Genomic DNA, 21,576 nt, shown 5'->3' with positions numbered 1-21,576 from the left:
ACCAGACCCAGAGATTTTCCCCAAAAGGGGATCTAGAATATCTTCTTACTGACCACACAGATGTCATAACTGCATTACATTTCTCTATCTATATATCGTGTGTGCGTGTGTGTGAGAGAGAGAGAGATGTAGTTTTCAATACCTTGCAGACAACAGAAGTCAAGTTTAGGTACAGAGGGCATAAACAGTCAGCAGTGTTATAGAAATCAAAATGTACAAATTAGATTCTGCTTAGAGAGCAATTTAATGCATGCTTAAAGAAGGGCAGAAACCCAATCACATATGATAGAACTACTACATATGCCTAGTGCAATTGATAGCACTTCAAATTTTATGCAGTCTGAAGAACTAGGTTCGCAGACTTTCTGCTACATTTTAAGACGTCCCCAGTCCCAAAGTACACACACACACACTACAAGAATAATTTAGTTTCTGTGATCTTTATTGACCCTTGCACTATACCTATGCATATGAACACTTCCTGATGATCACCCGCTTTATTGCCATATTGGTAGCTGAAATACGTTAGCTATGTTTCTTTAAGAAAGGAAATAAACTGTTACAAACAGACATCAGTACTATGTGTTCACAAAAAAAACAAGCAGCTAAAGTGCTATATAAAAGATCAAGAACTGAACCAGACACTTCACAAGTACAACTCAAGAACCATTTACAAACTGTTGCTTTCAAGAGGCAATGGCACTTGATTACATTGTGAGAAACAGAAGAAATGTTTCATTATTTTACCAGAGGCCTGGTGCAATAATTTGTTAGTAATGCCACCAGGGTCTACTAAACAGTGTTTATCAACTATAATAGTGCAATTGCAAGGGAAATTAAGGTTGTTAACTAAAAAACACATACACTTGATGCACAAAAAAACCAAAACATCTTTCCATTTTCAAAGAATTTTTCTGGTTAATTTTTTTGTTTTTTAACAGTTTATTTAGTGAGTAGTCTCGCAACCTCTTACAAGTGAAGAGTCCACTGCATGACTAGCGTAATACTTGTTACTAAGGTAAATTTGGATTGAGCCTTCACTCTATTCAAGGGGAATTTTGAAATAGCTGCTTTACCGGTACCAGAAAAACTTAACTTAACTGCAATAGTATAATGTCAAGTTCTCAGCAGAAGATATTTTCTCAGAATAATATTAAAATTTTCTTAAATATCTTGCCTCAGAGACTACTTATGCCATACTTATCTCCGAGACATACTGACCTCAAATGAAAGAAGTTTTCTATTACTGGTACAGATTTATTTCTGAAACTAACATTTTTCTCCAGCAAATGATTGTCATTGTACATTCAAGACAAAATGTTGATTTTTGCATCGTATCTGAAGATTGATCTGCATTAACATATAAATTTTATATTATATATAAAAATACTCATATCTACACCATAAATTAACTATGTTTTTCTTTTTAAGTCTTATGCTTTTGGCCAATTGGCCTTCTAACTGTGTCTATCTGTTTAGTTATTTAATCAAAGGTTGCCTTCACCAAGCATCATCTGTTATAATCACTCTCAATGACACTCAAACTGGGTAGTTTTTCATAACAAAATAAAAGGGCAGGTCAGTGATTACACCTTCTGAACACCGGACAATTTTCTGACTAACTTCTGCTTCAGAAATTTCGAAGTGAAACTCCATATTGTCTTGTAAATCTGACTTGCCTCTAAATCTTCAAAGTGTGCTCTTTCCCAACTAGCTCATTTCAATTTAAAGACATTCTTATAGTAACAGAGGACACTGGGAAGGTTTCAGTGGTTCCATTTAAACTTCAATTTATCTCTGATTATTTCTATATGCTACCCACAACACTACCACTACATATTCTCAAGCGGTAGAACTGACTCTCTGTTGATTTCTGCGTTGAAAAGGGTAAATTCCTCATTTCACTGCATCAAGATTCAAATGCACATTTCTAGTTAGTAAAGGGGCAGTTGTGTGTTTATTTCCTCTAGATTAAACTATGTCTTCATAGCTTCAAGATCACACAAAATAGTACATAATCATTAAAATGATAATTAAGTTGAGAGGGTTGAAAAACAGCACTTTAGTTCATTATATAGGAACCACACCATTTAACAATCGGCCTTTCCCTGGCAAAATTATGCTATAGGCTGGCAGGTATAATCATTCACTTCCAAGAGTCATTTGTTTTCTAGTTCTAAAATAATGTGAGAACAGATAACTAGAGATCTGACAATTACATTACATCAAAAATACACACCTGACGTGTAATTATCAATTTGTGGAGTGAAACAAGACAAAATCCTCCCTCTCCTGCCTATCAAGGAAAACTAATTAGTATAGTTTGCTTTACCAAGAGCAGAAATAAGTAAACTATATAGTAAATACCATGAAGAGATGTCACTTCACAAATTACATACAACTACCATTTCCAAGGAGACTGAAACACTTAATAAAGTTATTCAGAAATAACCACAGCAGTGCTGGAGATTTTCATTTCAGGAAATCAAAATTCACGTACTTTTTTGTGATAAAGATTATGGAATACTCTGTACTTTGGGCCCAATTCTGCAATACTGATGTCTGTAACTCCCATCAGTTTCAATAGGAGATGCATAGACTTAAGGACTGCAGGACTGGGCCTTTCTATATATTGATAAATTCATTTTTTTTCTTTTACTCCCCAAGACAATTTCATTTTATAATTAAAAACAGCAGCCCTCTCTATGAAACACTTTCCACTCTCTGAAAGCCAAGGTTGTAAGATATTTCAAGATTTCAAAATATATGTAGGTTATAAAATTTATTTATGTGAGCATTCAGATATGTATAGATGTAAAAGGTATTTAGATTTCACAACAAGCTTCAACAAGTATATATTACTAAACCTGGACAAAACATATGATTCAGAATCTACACGGGCACAATTTAAAACAAATGTAAAAGTGAAAAAATTCTGTAGAAAAAAAACCAAATAATTTAAAGCTTTATATGAGACAAGATGTGTTAAATTGAAATAAACCAAAAGTAGTACCATAATCAGAAAGCCAGCTTCCAAGTGTAAAACAGAGAGGGATGTAGGACAAACGAGGAAATTTGGATACACTGAGGTACAAATAACAGGTTTCCATAATAGGGCATTTACTATCTTTTTATGGTGAACTCTTCAAACACAAAATCAAACCAGAATCACTTGCTACATAATTGAAATTTTACATGAAATAAAGGCAACGCAATACTTATGGCCTGTCAAATATTTACCTCACTAACATTATCTACAGAAGATTTGGTCATTTTGTACACACAGTGACTCCTTATACAGGTTTAAAGGGTTTCAGTACAAAAATGACACTATATACAAATAGCAAAGAATCCTGTGGCACCTTATAGACTAACAGACGTTTTGGAGCATGAGCTTTCGTAGGTGAATACCCACTTCCTCAGATGCAAGAGGAAGTGGGTATTCTGAGGAAGTGGGTATTCACCCACGAAAGCTCATGCTCCAAAATGTCTGTGTTAGTCTATAAGGTGCCACAGGATTCTTTGCTGCTTTTACAGATCCAGACTAACACGGCTACCCCTCTGACACTATATACAAATATGTACACAAATCCAACAGAATGCATTTCTATCTCCCAAAGGATTTATCTTAAAGCAAAATACCTGAGATTTCACAATATCTTCAGTGTCCTTATCACAAATGTAAATATACATTGCCGATGTCATAAAAAGACACTTCTTTCCTTAAATATGTGCACTATGGTTAAAAAAAACTATAGGTTTAAGGAGCTGAAAAACAACACCCCATCTGAGAGACTTCATTTTTGCTGTTGCACATTCAGCAATGTCCTTTCACTGAAGAGCGGTTGATCAACATTAAAGAGCACTTCCTCAATGCAGACACCACAGGGTGGCCTGTTGACTTTGAAAAATTCAAAACTAATACTTCAGTGAGACGAAGTACTTCCTCCAGTCAGTGAATATCTGGAGAAGAAAAGAAATGGCTATTTTTGGTCACTTTCAAACTCTTGTTACATAACAAAGAATGATTAAAAAGTCATTAAATTGTGCTGTAAGTAGGAACTTAAAGCTTTCTTCCTTTCAGGATCATACTTTGACACACCTACTTTAAAAAAAAATATAACCAAGCTACAGACCTGAATATCATACAAATAAGACATTGCAAGTGCATAACTATGGTTCTGTTCATCAGAATGACAACACTCAATCCTCAAATATCTTTTAATGGGTACACAATCATTTAATTAATCCTGTGTGTTTTCATTCAAAACCCCTACCTTGGGAAACTTGGTGTCTCCCACCTCAAAATATTCTGGGGCACAAAAAAGTTTTTGAACTAGACCTGCCTCCCTCCCACCAAAAGAAAAAATAACTTTCTCATTCCAAAGCTTTTTTTTTTTTTTGGGGGGGGGGTGAGGGAGGGGGAGTTAATACATTAAGCTTCACTAAATTTTCAAGAATATTAGAGACCAGAATATGTTCTTTCTAATCACTACACCAGAACCTGTTTAAGAATTTCTACTATTCCTCGGTGCTCACCACAACTCACTAGGGCTACGTATTGTACTTTAAAATATAAAATCTTGTTAATGTCAAGAATTACTGCGATCATCAGTGAAAAGATAATTTTAGGCATTAAAACATGTAAAGAAAAGAACTTGATACTATAAAAAGACTACACTTTTGTTCAAAGATGGGATCAAATGGCAACAGTATTTAATAGTCAAAGTATACTGAAGTGTGCACAAATAAGTGATATCCTTTCACCTTCATAGATGTGTTAGAGAGGATATCTAAAATTAGTAACTTGGATCACCATTAATGATTTGGATAATGAAGTGAAGAGTATGCTTATAAAATTTGTGGATGACACCAACTTGGGAGGGATTGCAAGCATTTTGAAGGGCAGGACTAGAATTCAAATGACCTTGACAAACTGGAAAATTGGTCTGAAATCAACAAAAGACAAGTGTAAAAGTATTACACTTAGGAAGGAAAACTCAAATGCACAAATACAAAGAACTAGCTATACTACAGTATTGCAGAAAAGCACCTGTGGTTATAGTGAATCACAAACTGAATATGAATCAACAAATACAATGCATTTGCAAAAAAGGCTGGTATCGTTCTGGGATCTATTAACAGGAGTGCAATACATAAGACACGGAAGGTTATTGTCTCACTCTACTCAGCACTGGTGACATCTCAGCTGGAGTAAAGTGTCCAGTTTTGGGCACCACACTTTGCCAATATCTTTCTTACACTGGAGAGTATAGAGGAGAGCAACAGAAATTATCAAAGGTTTAGAAAACGTGGTTTCTAAGGGGTATTATACTGTGACCAATTCTTCTCCATGTCCATTGAAGGTAGGACAAGAAGTAATTGGCTTAAACTGCAGCAGGGAAGATTTAGATTAGATAACAGGAAAATCTTTCTAACTATAAGGATAGTTAAGCACTGGAAAACACTTCCAAAAGGAGGTTATGGGATCCCTGTCACAGGGAGGTTTTAAGAACAGGTTAGACAAACATGTCAGAGTCTGTCTAGGTATATTTGATCCTGCCTCAGCATGGGGAGCTGGACTAGCTGACCTCTCAAGGTCGTCTGCAGTCCTACATTTCTATGATTATCTCTAACTAACAAAAAAGGTGAATATGCCTGAAAAAGCCTGTTATTCAAATGCAAAAACATTTTTCTGATGAGAGTCTAGTTTTAAAGTCTTAAAATTTTTTTTGTAAAGACTTTTTGATCAATCTCTCATGCTTACTCAGCTTCAAACTGCTAACACAGCATGGATAGCAGATTATCCTACACAGAGGGGGCTAAAAATTATGCAAAGTCTCTGATAAACCTTTTCAACTTTTCTTATGACAGCAGGGTCAACTTAATAAAGTTGATAAACTTAATAAACTTAATAAACTTAAAAAGTGGTCAACTTAATAAAAATTACTTTAAAATGTATCGCATTAAAAATTGAAAATGTATTTAAAAGAAAGAAGAACTGGTTTTACATTTTAGGAATATTAATTATTTTAAACTACAAAACCATTTTGTTAATTACAATATCATTAAATGAGTAATAATACAATGAATTTCTTTGATGTAATTTATACAGCATCATAAAATTAAATAGCAATGTACAAATGCAGGTAAAGACAGTCCCTACTGCAAAGAATTTACAATCACAGTAAGATAAGAAAAAAGACAAGACCCTGAACAACAGATAAGTAAAGTAAGATAAAGCAAGTATTATTGATGAGAAGAGGGATTGCCTGAAGGTGTATAACAGAGGGATTCAGATGAGGAGTTAACCAACCTCTAAGGGATATGTATTAAATAGGGCTGTTGATTAATCATAGTTAACTTACGTAATTAACTAAAAAAATTAATCACAATTAATCACAGTTTTAATCTCACTGTTAAACAACAGAATACCAATTGAAATTTATTGAATATTTTGGATGTTTTTCTACATTTTCAAATATACTGATTTCTATTACAACACAGAATACAAAGTGTACAATGCTCACTTATATTATAAGCAGCAAAGAGTCCTGTGGCACCTTATAGATTAACAGACATACTGGAGCACGAGCTTTCGTGGGTGAATACCCACTTCGTTGGATGCATCCGACGAAGTGGGTCTTCACCCACGAAAGCTCGTGCTCCAATACATCTCTTAGTCTATAAGGTGCCACAGGACTCTTTGCTGCTTTTACAGATCCAGACTAACACAGTTACCTCTCTGATACTTAACTTATATTATATTTGATTACAAATAGTTGCACTGTAAAAACGATAAACAAAAGAAATTGTATTTTTCAATTCACCTCATATAAGTACTGTAGTGCAATCTCTTTATCATGAAAGCACAACTTAATTTTTTTTGTTACATAATTGCACTCAAAACAAAACAATGTAAAACTTTAGAGCATACAAGTCCACACAGTCTTACTTCTTATTTAGCCAATCGCTAACATGAAAAAGATTGTTTACATTTACAGGAGATAATACTGCCCACTTCTTAATTACAATGTCACCTGAAAGTGAGAACAGGCATTCGTATGACACTGTTGCAAGATATTTACGTGCCAGATGCACTAAAGATTCATATGCCTATTGATGCTTCGGCAACTGTTCCAGAGGAAATGCTTCCATGTTGATGATGCTCATTAAAAAAATAATGTGTTAATTAAATTTGTGACTGAACTCCTTGGGGAAGAATTGTATGCCTCCTGATGTTTTACCCATATTCTGCCATAGATTTCATGTTATAGCAGTCTTGGATGACAACTCAGCATGTTATTCATTTTAAGAACACTTCCATTGCAGAATTTGACAAAATGCAAGGAAGATACCAATGTGAAATTCCTAAAGATAGCTACAGCACTCGGTCCAAAGTTTAAGAATTTTAAGTGCCTTCCAAAATCTGAGAAGGATGAGGTGTAGAGCATGCTTTCAGAAGTCTTAAAAAAGCAACACTCCGACGCGGAAATTACAGAACCCAAACCATCAAAAAAGAAAATCAACCTTCTGGTAGTGCCATCTGATTCAGATGATGAAAATAAACATGAGATGGTCCACACTGCTTCGGACAGTTATTGAGCAGAACCTGCTGTCAGCATGGACGCATGTCCTCTGGAATGATGGCTGAAACATAAAGGGACATTAATCTTTACTGCATCTGGCACGTAAATATCTTGCAACGCCAGCTACAAACAGTGCCACGCAAATGCGTTCTTTCAGGTGACCCTGTAAACAAGAAGCAGGCAGCATTATCTTCTGCAAATGTAAACAAACTTGTTTGTCTGATGTATTGGCTGAACAAGAAGTAGGACTGATTGGATTTGTAGGCTCAAAAGTTTTACACTGTTTTATTTTTAATGCAGTTTTTTTTGTACATAATTCTACATTTGTAAGTTCAACATTCATGATAAAGAGATTGCACTACAGTACTTGTATTAGGTAAATTGAAAAATACTATGTCTTGTTTTTTACAGTGCAAATATTTGTAATAAAAAATAAGTATTAACAGAACACTGTACCACTTTGTATTCTGTTTTGCAATTGAACTCAATATATTCGAAAATGTACAAAACATTCAAAAATATTTAAATCAAAGGTATTCCATTATTATCAGCACAATTAATCGCCATTAATTTTTTTATTCACAATTACTTTTTTAAATCACTTGACAGCCCTAGCATTATATAGTAATTCTTTATACTTGTTTCTTATAATTATAGACAAACATATTACAACTCAAATTCTTCCTGTACAAAATTTGGCTTATGTCAATACAGTACAAAAACTGATTAGCTGATATACATATTTAGCTGTGAAATATTCATTTTCCAGAGGTTTTTTATACACAGCATTTCCTACTGTTTGAAATATTCTAATAGTGGGTGGGTTTCTGAATGGCTCATCTGCTGCTGCAATGCACAGGCGTAAGAGGTCATGCTCAGCAACATTCTTTGTCCTTAATATTAATTTAATATGGCTTTTTTTTTTAGGTGACTGGTTTTGTTCATTCTCTAGACAAGTTTACTAATAAACTTGAACTGCATCAAATCAGATTTACACTAGACTTTATAAAGCTATTACATAGTTTACCAAATTTGCATTTGTTTTTTAATTTTATTAGTAAACATATAGTGGTTGATCCTACAGAAACTCTTTGAAACATGTAAAATTCATCCCATTACAGCCATTGATGTTCAGTTACTATCAATATAATTGGAGATTTTTGTAAAAAAATAAAATTAAGTTTTGAGTATATGTGGCCCTTTTTAAATTATGTAGAACTTTATTTATAAAGAAATAATCAATTTCAATATACAAATTTAAATTCAGCCACAGTTACGTTTCTCAAACCAGAGTATGAACAAATGCTTCACATCTAGAAATATTAATGGTTTCTTCATTAAAATCCACTTTAGATGGAACCCAAGATATATTGGTATATTGCCAAAACAGATATGTATTATAACTGGGTTCCAGGCATTGAGATTTTTTTTTTTAAAGTATATTATTATACAAAACACACTAAGGGCTCAATTTGCATACCCTTAACCACAAGTGGTCTTTAACTTTAATGAGATTGCTTACACAAGTAGGAACTATTTACATGAGCACCCATGAGCACCTAAATACAAGAGTATCTGCATTAAGGCAGAAGAATTTAAAATAATGATGCAAAAAATACGGAGGTCCAAAAATCAAGGGAACCATAGTTATTCATATCCACAACTTATTACTTTTATGTTAAGATGGAAGACTTTTTGAAAATTTGTTGATATGTTTATACAATCTCTGTCATGCAAAACTGTTGCAGCAGCAGTTTGAGGACCATAAACCTTGACACACACTCTTAATCTCAATGAGCATTTTCTTTGTGATGAAAGGGGGAAAATCTTATTACGGTAAACATACTGGATAATGCTAATGAACATTATTGTGCACTCTGCATAGTATTTTTTTTAAATTGCTTTCAACTATTATCCTGGATTTTTTTAGTGTTTTTAAATATTGGTAAAGTGCACACAATTCATTGATGTATCCTTATTAGACCACTTTGAAACATATTTCTTTTGGGCACTAGTTATTTTAGCAACTAAAGAGAGTTAGTTTGAACTTTTCCAAAATTTCACTTTTGGACAGAACTCACAAGTGGAAAGAGAATGATTCACAAGTTCACAACCAGAAAAGAAGAGGGTTTTAAAATGCAAACAGTTTTTACCTTTAATTATCGTGGGCACAACAGCACTTTCTATTTTATTTTCATGTAATATTTAATACATTCCCCACACACACATTTCCACTGAGCTAGTATCTTGAAATTTGGAACTCACATTCATTATAGACCAATGAGTAAAGGAAATTTCCAAATTTGATATTTGACCTCTTCCTTTTCTACCAGGAGACAGCAGAGGTCAATAGTCATGAATGTAAATTATTCAAATACTCTTTTTAAAATATATACATACACACACTCACAAACACCCCACAGCCCACTAATCAATCTCTCCTGGGACTATATCCCACATTGCAAATCTCTGATCAGTTTCGCATCCTTACTATTTAAAAAGAAAAAGTTCATTTTTATGTAACTCATAGTAGTGTTCTTTTTCTGGTTTGCCTTTGCAGACAATACATTAAATATACAGTATGCAGTGTGTGAAAGTGAGTATATATAATGAAGATAGGAAAAAAATTTAAGTTCCTGATAGGCTAAGAATTTTTCTATTAAAGAATTACGTTTTCATAAACAAAGTAAAAGTACATCAGAAAATATTTTATCTTTATAATACAGAAATATCTGTCGGTACTTGTATTTTACAAAATACTTGGCAAATATTAAAGTAAGTCTTGCAATTTTCTGTAAGTCTTAATGCAGAAGTATTTTTATTGTTACCTCTGAAGCCTCTGTACAAGCTGCGATACCATGGTATCTGAAATGCCTGGACAAGCCTCCTCAGCTAAATAAATTGCTTCTCTCAGTTCTTCTATGGACCCCATGTTGTCACCATATGCCTGACTTTTCTCTTTCAACTAAAAAAAAGGCAAAACTACATTAACAATGTAATTATCTGACAAATATTTGAACATGTAATAATGTGCGTTAATTTCTCTGTTTCCACAGAACTAGACTCCTGAAAATTAATACATTTTTTTTTAATTTTATCATTAAAAAGTCTAGCTAGAGAAACACACTATTTGTAATTAGAGATTTTTATCGCAGGTCACTAAAAAAGCAGTCTAAGCATTCACAAAAATAAGGTGGTCATGTGGGATGTGAAACCCCCAACCCAAGAAACCAAGGATCATCTGAGGTCACCAGCAATTCTATTTTCCAGATTTCAGAAAGGTGCTGTTGCGTACAAAGTAAGAGTTAGTCTTAGGGTATGTCTACACTATGGGATTATTCCGATTTTACAGAAACCGTTTTTTTAAAACAGATTGTATAAAGTCGAGTGCACACGGCCACAATAAGCACATTAATTCGGCGATGTGCGTCCATGTACCGAGGCTAGCATCAATTTCCAGAGCGTTGCACTGTGGGTAGCTATTCCGTAGCTATTCCATATTTCCCGCAGTCTCCCCCGCCCATTGGAATTCTGGGTTGAGATCCCAACGCATGTGTCATAAACAGATGGTTAAGGGTTAATGTTTCTTTTACCTGTAAAGCCTTAAGAAGCTCAGTGAACCTGGCTGACACCTGACCAAAGGACCAATAGAGGGACAAGATACTTTCAAATCTTGGTGGAAGGAAGTCTTTGTTTGTGCTTTTTGTTTGGTTCATTGTTCGCTCTCGGGACTGAGAGGAACGGGACATGATTCTAGGTTCTCCAATCTTTCTGAATCAGTCTTTCATGTTTCCAAATAGTAAGTAATAGCAGGCAAGGCGGATTAGTCTTATGTTTGTTTTCTCAACTGGTAAATGTGTCTTTTTGCTGGAAGGATTTTTACCTCTGTTTGCTGTAACTTTGAATCTCAGGCTAGGGGGGAGAGTCCCTCTAGTCTATATGAATCTGAGTATCCTGTAAAACATTTTCCATCCTGATTTTACAGAGATAATTTTTACCTTTTCTTTCTTTAATTAAAAGCTTTCTTTTTAAGAACCTGATTGATTTTTCCTTGTTTTAGAATCCAAGGGATTGAGTCTAAACTCACCAGGGATTGGTGGGGGGAAAAGGAAGGGGATGGTTAAATTCTCCTGGTTTTGAGACCCAAGGGGTTTGGGTCTTGGGTTCTCCAGGGAAGGTTTTGGGAGAACAGAAGTGTGCCAGACACAGACATCTGGCTGGTGGCAGCGTACCAAATTTAAGCTAGTAATTAAACTTAAAAGTGATCATGCAGGTCCCCACTTCTTGAACCCTGAAGTACAAAGTGGGGAAAAAACCTTGACAGCATGATGGGGCAAAAACAGTGTCGCGGGTGATTCTGGGTAAATGTCGTCACTCAATCCTTCCTCTGTGAAAGCAACAGCAGACAATCATTTGTGCCCTTTTTCCCTGGATTGCCCTGGCAGACGCCATAGCTTGGCAACCATGGAGCCCGTTTTGCCTTTTGTCACTGTATGTGTACTGGATGCTGTTGACAGAGGCGGTACTGCAGTGCTACACAGCAGCATTAATTTGCCTTTGCAAGGTAGCAGAGGCATTTACTATCCCTATTGCATCGTCTGCCATTGTAAATTGGCAATGAGATGATGGTTATCAGTCATTTTGCACCATTTGCATTTGGAAATTGACGATGACGGTTATCAATCCTTTTGTACTGTCTGCTGCTGTCATGGGTGCTCCTGGCTGGCCTTGCTGAGGTCGGCCGGGGGTACATGGACAAAAATGGGAATGACTCCCCGGGTCATTCCCTTCTTTATGTTTTGTCTAAAAATAGAGTCAGTCCTGCCTAGAATGTGGGGCAAGTGTACTAGAGAACCAGAGAGCACAGCTGCTTCGGGTCAGAGCCGCAGAGATCCTGTAGAAATGATGAGCTGCATGCCATTCTAGGGGATGCCCCTGCAACAACACCACCCATTGCTTTCGTCCTCCCCAACCCTCTTGGGCTACCGTGGCAACGTCCCCCCATTTGAGTGATGAAGTAATAAAGAATCCAGGAATAAGAAACGCTGAGTTTTTAGTGAGATAAAATGAGGGAGAGGCAGCCTCCAGCTGCTATGGTAGTCCAGGCAGGACATTAAGGGGAGGGAGGAGAGGAGCGCAGCCTCCAGCTGCTATGATAGTTCAGGGAGTACAGAACCTTCTTTAGACATGAAGGGGGCGGGGGGCTGATGGAACTCGGCCTCCAGCTGCTATGATGAGGACGGTTACCAAGCCTTCTGTACCGTCTGCCGGGAATGACCAGGAGTCATTCCCATTTTTATCCAGGTGCCCCTGGCTGACCTCACCGAGGCCAGCCAGGAGCACTCACGGGCTGATGATGATGATGATGGATACCAGTCATTTTGCATCGTTTGCCACTGGGAAGGGGATGCTGGTGTTCAGCGCTGCAGCACCCCGTCAACCAGCAGTATGCAGTAGACATAGGGTGACAGTGAAAAAAGGCGAGAAACGATTTTTTTCCCTCTTCTTTCGGGGGCGGGAGGGAAGGGTGTAAATTGAATACATACACCCTGAAACACCTGGGAAAATGTTTTTGACCTTTCAGGCATTGGGAGCTCAGCCAAGAATGCAAATGCTTTTCAGAGACTGCGGGGACTGTGGGATAAGCTGGAGTCCTCAGTACCCCCTCCCTCCCTCCATGAGCGTCCATTTGATTCTTTGGCTTTCCGTTACACTTGTCACGCGGCACTGTGCTGAGTCCCTGCTGTGGACTCTGCTATCATAGCCTGGAGATTTTTTCAAATGCTTTGTCATTTCATCTTGTGTAACTGAGCTCTGATAGAACAGATTTGTCTCCCCATACAGCGATCAGATCTAGTATCTCCCGTACGGTCCATGCTGGAGCTCTTTTTGGATTTTGGACTGCATCACCACCCATGCTGATCAGAGCTCCATGCTGGGCAAACAGAAAATGAAATTCAAAAGTTCACGAGGCTTTTCCTGTCTACCTGGCCAGTGCATCCGAGTTCAGATTGCTTTCCAGAGCGGTCACAATGGTGCACTGTGGGATACCGCCCGGAGGCCAACACCGTCGAATTGTGGCCACACTAACCCTAATCCGACACGGCAATATCGATTTCAGCTCTACTCCCCTCGTCGGAAAGGAGTACAGATATCCGTTTAAAGAGCCCTTTATATCAATATAAAGGGCTTCGTTGTATGGATGGGTGCAGGGTTAATTCAGTTTAATGCTGCTAAATTCGGTTTAAATGCGTAGTGTAGATCAGGCCTTACTAATTTTGTACTACACTTTGTACTTTCACAGCACCTTCCATGTAAGGATTTCACAGCACTTTAAAAAGTTAGTTTGCTGAGTATCTGTTACACAATAACTTTGAACATTGCAGCTGCCCAATTCTAAAATTTCAGTGAATGTTCTAGGTCTCACTGGACAGAATCCTATTTATTTTGGTTCAAATCAGAACACTGGAAAAAGCCTAGGTCAGAGGAAAATCAGGTCCCCCACACTCCCTGATGCTGCAGGAATGGAATCTGCTGCTGCCTACACATGAGAAGCAGCAGCTTAACTTGCTGCATTCGGAGTGTCTGTAGTTTGGATTCTAATAGGAATCAAAGAATCTTACAGGCAGAGTGCGTAAGGAGCTAAATGGGGATAAGAGTGGAGTAGCAAGGAACACGTGAGGGAGAAAGGGAAGCAGGAGGGATGAGAGAGATGGGGCAGTGGTGATGGGGGGAAGCAGGGACCCAGAGGGGAGTGAGGAAGTGGACTTGCTCTTAGGAGGGAAGAGAGGATGGCTAAGCAGAGACCCACAAGGAAATCAAGTGGTGAGGAGTGGTGGTGATGATGGGGGATGCAGGAATCCAAAGGCAGGGAGCCAGGTGTGTGGCTGTGAAAGCAGGAAACCAGGATAGGGAGAATGGAAATTGGGGAGAGGAAAAAAGCAGGGCCCCAGAGGGATGGTAGAAATGGGATGGGGAAATTGCAGTTCTGGGAAAGAGGGGGGACACATACACACAGTGCCCCTGCCATGGGATGAAATACAGTCCATGACATGAGGGTGGGGAGAAGAGATGGGAACAGACAGAACCCCTGGCATGAGAGATGAGGTGAGGGGAGCAGCAGGGAGCCCCTGAAATAGAGGGGCATAGGAGGGTGGCACACAGGGAACTTGTAGTGGGAAACCCCCTAATAAATTTAAGACACAACATCCCCATGAGGAAGGAAAATCCTATTCACCATTTTACAGATGAGGATGACAAGTTGACTCTCCGCTGAGTCTGAATAAGCTCTGGTGCAGAGACCACCCTTCTGGGTAAGGATCAGCTCTACTGTGTTCAATATGCTTGCTACGTGGCATGGAAACCTTCCAGGAGCCTCCTCAAGACCGGGGCTCCTTTGATTAGGAAAATACTTTTGGTGCCCTCTGTTTTTTCCACCCACAGGGGAAGGACAATTGTAAAGTTTGAAACACGGTTTAAAAGAAAATCTTGTCCTTATTCTACAGCAATGCTAGGGTAGGAAAGGACTGCTTAATGATATCAAATACAGTTCTATAGGTATTTTTTAAGTAACTGACTCTACATTATGTCTGTATTCCCCTTCATATGTAAATATACTTATAAAAAAATTAAAGAAACATTCCACAGAATATCTGCATAAAATAGTTTGTTAGATTCCAGTACAAGTTCAGCATTTATACTTCAATGCTTTGAATTTTTTATACTCTCTTAGCCTAGTCTTAGCCTATCTCCACGTTGGGGAGAAGTGAGGAGCTGAATGCAGATTAGACAAAAAGACCCAACAACAGAAAAAATTGGTGCACTGCAGTCCAAGCAGTAACACACACCTCCCCTCTTTATTGAATTGTCTCCCAGCTTTATTTTCTCTCCTCATTCTCTTCAGTTAGTGTAAGTGATGTGGTTGCTCTGCACAAATGAGCATTGCTGTAAACAAACCAGGAAAGAAACAGCAGGAACAGATGAGACACTAATAAACCAGAATGCTACTGCTGGACCATAAGGAGAGTTAACCTATCAGTTATAGTATCCTTGGATATGCCAAAGAGACATATATAGAGATACTAGAAATAACTAAGTTTTCAGAGGCAGCTTACCTCCACAAATAAAGGAGATATAATTGCAGATAAACACTGAGACAAAGGACGCCTGGGGGTATCTTTTTCCTTTAAGAGAAAAAAGAGTGACAGCTGTAATAGAGTGAGAGTGATTAACATTTACATTGTAGCTTCAAAATAACCTTAACTGAGCCTGAGCTATTTGATTTCTGAAAATGCATCCTCATTGCTTTCTATATATTTGTTTCAGAAAAAATCTAGTTCTAATACACTATATATAAACACAAAAATGGATATGTAAACATGCATACATATGAACTAATTCATGTAGTACATTACGTTTTAATATCATCTATCAAAGTACGTGTAAAGTGATTACATTATGTGTGGGTGTGAATTCAATATGAAGAATAATTAAAGAGTAGGATTTTGTATGACAAAAGTACATTACATAACAATGTTTCTCCAAGAATGTACAGTGAAGCTTACTAAAAATGAGAAAACTCTGATCCTACGCCCATTGTCTTGACACATGCAGATACAAAATGCTAAGTCAACCATAATAAAACATTTAAAAACAACATCACACATATTTACAAAAAATCAAACTGTAAGAGTGAAAAGGTATTTCAGGATGAAATCATATTGATAAGAGCTGTTCAATATAAGCAACAACTGTAATCTACATGATTTTAAAACACTTTTTGCAGATTTTTGAATATTTAAACTGTCAAAGGAGTATCTTAAGTGAAACAAAATCTGAAAAAATGTTGGATGACTGAACTAGATTAGCATGATTAGGAGGTATATCTTTCTAGTATTGTTTTTAGCATTAAACATTAATACAGTACCTTATTACTTTCTAGTTTCTGTGGCTGGGCTGCTCCATTCTCTACATTCTTGGGGTCTTTTTCTCTGATTGTAAAGATCCAGTCCCCTGAATCGCGACCACCTGTGGCCTGGCCATCGGTTTCACTTTAAAAAAAATACTAAGACATTTCAGAATTTTTCCTTTACTACGTTAGTAATATTGATTTAGTAATGCCAAAAAAAGCTTAAAACCTTCAGATTTGAGAGTGAATTTAGAACACCATGCTTCTCAGGCCAGTGAAAACAAGGCAATGTGGTAAGAATGATTAGGTTGGGTCTTAAGTAAAGATTTTGTTTAAATATTGAAGATGTTTTTCTGTATATTAAATAAAGATTATAGAGAAAGACATGCATTCATTTACTACCTCTGACAATGATTTCCCAAGCTGAATCACACCAATGATATTACTTTTTAGCAGTATAACAGATGCCAGCAGAGGGCTCCAAATTACAGTAAAGTTGGCAAAGTTTTGGGGAAGTTTGAACACACAAATTCAGTCAGTGCTCATTTAGCATTGTAGTAGGCTATGCAGAGAACCCAGATAAGAACAAGTCAACGTCTTATTTATTTATTTAAATTTAAAATAATAAATATGCCTCTCTAACGGTCTAGATGCCCTTAACAATTATATAATCAATACAATTAAATTAAATCTCAGCTGCGTTAAAATCATCAGTTCCACAGTAACTCAGCCAACCACCAAGCCAATGCTCCCTTTAAGCTGCACAGCAGTCTGGTAATGGCTGCGCAACTCAGGTGGCTCCCAGTGCAACCAGCACGCTGCCTGCCAGGCCCTCTTGTTGGAACTTAGGGTGGGTCCTCTCTGCACCACAGAAAGCCCAGGACCAGCAGAAAGGGTAAAGAGCTTAATATGCTGCAGGGGGAGCGGCAGACACTCCCAGCTGGTAGGACCTACATAGGGTCCTGCTCTGTCTATTGGCCCAGGAGCTCCTTCTGGAACCCACAGAGGCTCCTCTCCGCACCACAGAAAGCCTGAGAGCAGGGAGGGTAAGGAGTGGACGGGGAGGGAGCCCAGTCAGCCAGCATAGGGTCCCACTCCACCTGCCAGGCCCTCCTGCTGCAACACTTGGCAGCTCCTCTCAGCCTGGCAGGGAGCTATAGTGCAGGGAGAGGGGGCCTGCGCAGTTGCTGCTGATGGGGTAGGGGTACCCAGTCCGTACCCTCTTACATGCTCCAGGCTGTGAAGGCAAATCCCTCCTGGGGGAGGGAGAGGAGAGAAAAGAAGTGGGATTGGATCTGGGGCAGAGAGGGACGGGAGCAGGGCTCGAGCCAGCAGAGATGGGTAATGATTGTGGGGAGGCAGACAACTAGGGGAGTTCCACCAGTCTTGCAATTGGGAGCCAGGAGTTAGAATCCTGCACAGATGATATCTTTGGGGAATTCCAAGATACTTATATTGGTGCCATAAGAAAAAGCATTGATTTCAATAGTTAACCTGTGGCATGGTCATAAGTCTTGTTACTCAGTACAGCACAGGAATATAAGATACATTTAAAGTAACTTGGTGTGATCTTAAACCTCTTCAGCCCAATATTTAACAGAATGGAAGATGCCGTGACTAATTACAAACTGGGCAATTTAAATGAATAGATTGGAGAGACGAAGGTCTATCTAAACATGATGAAAATATGATATGCACAACTGAATACAAAAGAAATCTAGAGGAAATGTTGCTCCTGCCTCTTAGTCATCTGGGAAACACATCCTCAGCCTTTTCTAAAAACCGTCTCAAAACAGATATCTTTTGCAGCATGCCCCCAAAGTTGCCAAATTAGGCAACTTATGGAGCAAGGCAGGGAGCAAGTTCCAGAGTCTCAAAGCCCTCCCAGAGAAAGGCTTTCCAGCTGCTCTCTCATAATGAGGGGATCTAGCTTCAGTGTTTCTGCTGATTACAGTTGTGGTAATACAGCATGGGAAGAGAGGCAATCTCTTATTTAGGATTTTATAGTTCATAAACACCTTAAACTCTACCCAGAGACCGATGGGCAGACACTGCAGACCCTGCCATAGTGCCTTCAAGGGGTCCAGAAGCCCTTTCTTTCTCAGAAAGGCAATGCGTGCTGGGCTCATTGCAGAAAAACACCTCAAAGAGTTTGTGTAATTTCTCTGCAATGTCAGAGATTTCAATCTCCAGTGTGTCTACTATCCTCAAAAAGAGGTACTGAAAGGCCTTAAAATCATTTGGTGCTGATGCCAGGTAGGGCCAGCTCCAGCGTTTTTGCTACCCCAAGCGGTGGGGGAAAAAAAGCTGCGATTGGCGATACTTCAGTGGCAGCTTTACCGCCGCCGCTTCTTCGGCAGCAATTCGGTGACTTAGGGACCCACCACTGAATTGCCGCCAAAGACCCAGACACATGCTGACCCTTTCCATTGTCCACCCCAAGCACCTGCTTGCTGCGAAGTGGATCACTGGTGTCTCTGTACCTCGGATCCCTGCTCCTCCTTACAGTTGTATGTCTGGGGTCTCACCAGTGATGCTGTGGAAGAGAGTTATCTTCTCCTCTTCGGGGGTTGCACAGTTCCTTAGAGCTGTAGCCTGTTTTCCACAAGTAGTCCCAAAAAGGCCACAGTGGCATCCCAAAAGGGCCACAGAGGGGATGGCCAGTATTCGGACTGCAGTTTACCCCTTGCGGAGAGGGACTAGACCAAAGGCTAAGTGGGCCGCAGCAGCAAGTGGATGAACTAGAGACAGTCAATTCCCCCAGAAGGGGGGAGAAAGCAGAGTGGGGCACAGCCATGCCCAGAGGAGGATGCCGTGGTCCAGGGAGCAACGTGGGTCTTAGAGGTGGAGCAGAAGTGATGGTGGTAAGGCACCACTAGAGGAAGGGGCACCAGCAACCTTGAGCCAATTCTCAGCACAACCCCAGGAGGTGCCGAGGTGGTGAGTCCCACCCTGTCACTGCCCGTGAGGAAATTTTGTCTTCAGAATAGGGTTTGAATAGTATGCAGTAAATGAGACCTGGAACCACACATTGAACAATAGGAAAAAAAACAAGATATTGAACAGGTCAGAGAACCACAAATACAGTTACATGTGGGAAAGAGAAGAGACTGTTCATGATAATTACAAGATATTGTATCCTTGCTTTGCACTGTTCATGTTTTTCAAATAAGGTGTTAATACACATTGCTTCAAAGCTGTTAACAGTGACATGACAAATCTGCTGCCACCTTGCTCTATCGTGGGCTGTTGCTTTCCAGTTGCTGTGGTCAACCTGACATGCTTTCAACTTTGATTTCAGTGTGACTTTATATTGTTTGTACTGGCCTCCATGAGAAAGGTGTTTGTAGCTGACCATCAAATATAGCGCTGAGTATTCTCAAGTCAGTCATGCCAACGAGATGCCCAGACCAATCAGCTGAACTTTCATGAGCATGCTCTGAATGCCAGATATCCAACGATTAAGGACTTTGGTATTAGAATCCTGCCAAGTATTTGACCATGCAGACAGATTAAAGACATTTTGAGACATTTACCTTTACACTCAACAAGATGTGAGAAAGTGTACAGTATCGAAAAATCCTGCACTCGCAGAGAGATTGACTAAATGATTTCACTCTATTTTTATTCTCTTTATAAAATCTTGAATACAATTAGCTTTTTCAGTATATATTTGTTTAGAAGTACCCATCAAATGGCAGAATTTCTCAACTCAAATTATCTGTTACCTATTATCTTCTCCTTTCCACCAATCACAAAAAGGAGGAAGGCACTAGTAGTACACCTCTACCTCGATATAACGCTCTCCTTGGGAGCCAAAAAATCTTACCGTACTATAGGTGAAACTATGTTATATCAAACTTGATTTGATCTGCTGGAGCACGCAGTCCCCCTAGAGCACTGTTTTACTGCGTTATATCCAAATTCGTGTTATATCGGGTGGCGTTACATCAGGGTAGAGGTGTACTTTAATCTGTTCAGGTTCTTATTCTACGCTCATCGTAACAGCACCTGAACATCTTCACAGCAGTACCAGTAGAAAATTTATTCTCCATGAGTTCCCCTCTAACATCTTTCGTGGCTTCAGTGGATGTACCTGTAGTGCCACCAGGAGCAACTATTAATACTCTCTGTTCATGAGCCGAGCCAACCCAATTTTCTCCAGTTCTCCCTAAGGAAAGGAAGTCTCTCCGAAAGGCATATTTCCTGAAGGCGTTTCTAAAAGTTAAGACAGCAGAAAATGATCCCCCTCCTTCTCTTTCTATGCCTCAGAGTGAAGAAACAGATTTCCCTTCACCATCATGACCTTAAGTATATCAATTCCTACAGCCCTAATAACCTTGTTGCCAGTATTTGGAAGCCTTAATTGTGAACGTCCATACTTTAAAACTGAGCATCCATCAAAATAACATCTGGGGAAGTGCAAACCACGTCCCAAAGATCCCTAACAAATCATTCAGCACAACCAAGAAAGATCAGACTTGATATTCCTACTATTGCTAAGATAAGAAACAAACAGAAGAGCACCGCTCCCCCTTTTTAAATTTACTTTTAGGACCTCTTTAGACAAGATCATCAAAGAAGCGTAAGAGAGCAAACCCTAATTTTTTGTTCTTTACAAGTCCCGTTTATCTTCTTGGTTTCTTCTTGATTTTTAAAACACCAGAAATGTACTTGCACATTCTTTAGCTTTCAGTTGCTGATACGTACTCTCAATCTTAACTTCAGGTTAAGAGAGTTGGTTTAATTTAGTCATGAAGATAATTTATTTTTTGTACTTTCTAGTATGACAGAAAAAAGTGTGTGTGCTGAGCACTGTATGACTGAAACTAACAGTTTGAGATGCCAGACCAGATGGAGCAAACTGTTTGCAGCATGAAATATTACAAAACACACCCTTCCTCGACACAAAAATTAAATAGTTTATAATTAGTCTTCTTTCACCTTTCTGGGCTTGAAAGCCCTCAAAACATTTCAATTAAGTTTTTAACTTCACATGCCTGGTTAGCCCAACATTTTTTAAATAAAGAACATCAGCTAACTAGACAAGATGATACACAACTACTTGAGAAAATTCTC

The 21,576-nt window shown here is 38.6% G+C and overlaps 1 protein-coding gene across 3 annotated transcripts in view; it reads right to left on the bottom strand.

The window, feature by feature from the left end:
• Positions 1-3,568: 3,568 nt before the first annotated feature.
• Positions 3,569-21,576, bottom strand: part of STK24 (serine/threonine kinase 24) — a 127,083-nt gene continuing 109,075 nt past the window's right edge. For all 3 annotated transcript variants that reach the window (XM_050949817.1, XM_050949826.1, XM_050949834.1), the window contains 4 exons: positions 16,516-16,639; positions 15,704-15,772; positions 10,418-10,554; positions 3,569-3,963 (listed from right to left, as the gene is read on the bottom strand). In XM_050949817.1, coding sequence (XP_050805774.1) covers positions 3,927-3,963; positions 10,418-10,554; positions 15,704-15,772; positions 16,516-16,639 — 367 coding nt within the window. In that variant the 3' untranslated portion in view covers positions 3,569-3,926. The remainder of the gene's footprint in view (positions 3,964-10,417; positions 10,555-15,703; positions 15,773-16,515; positions 16,640-21,576) is intronic.

This window comes from Gopherus flavomarginatus, chromosome 1, assembly GCF_025201925.1.
Source record: "Gopherus flavomarginatus isolate rGopFla2 chromosome 1, rGopFla2.mat.asm, whole genome shotgun sequence".
Lineage (NCBI taxonomy): Eukaryota > Metazoa > Chordata > Testudines > Testudinidae > Gopherus > Gopherus flavomarginatus.
Note: the sequence above shows the minus strand (reverse complement) of the source record. Positions and strands in the feature narration are given on the sequence as shown.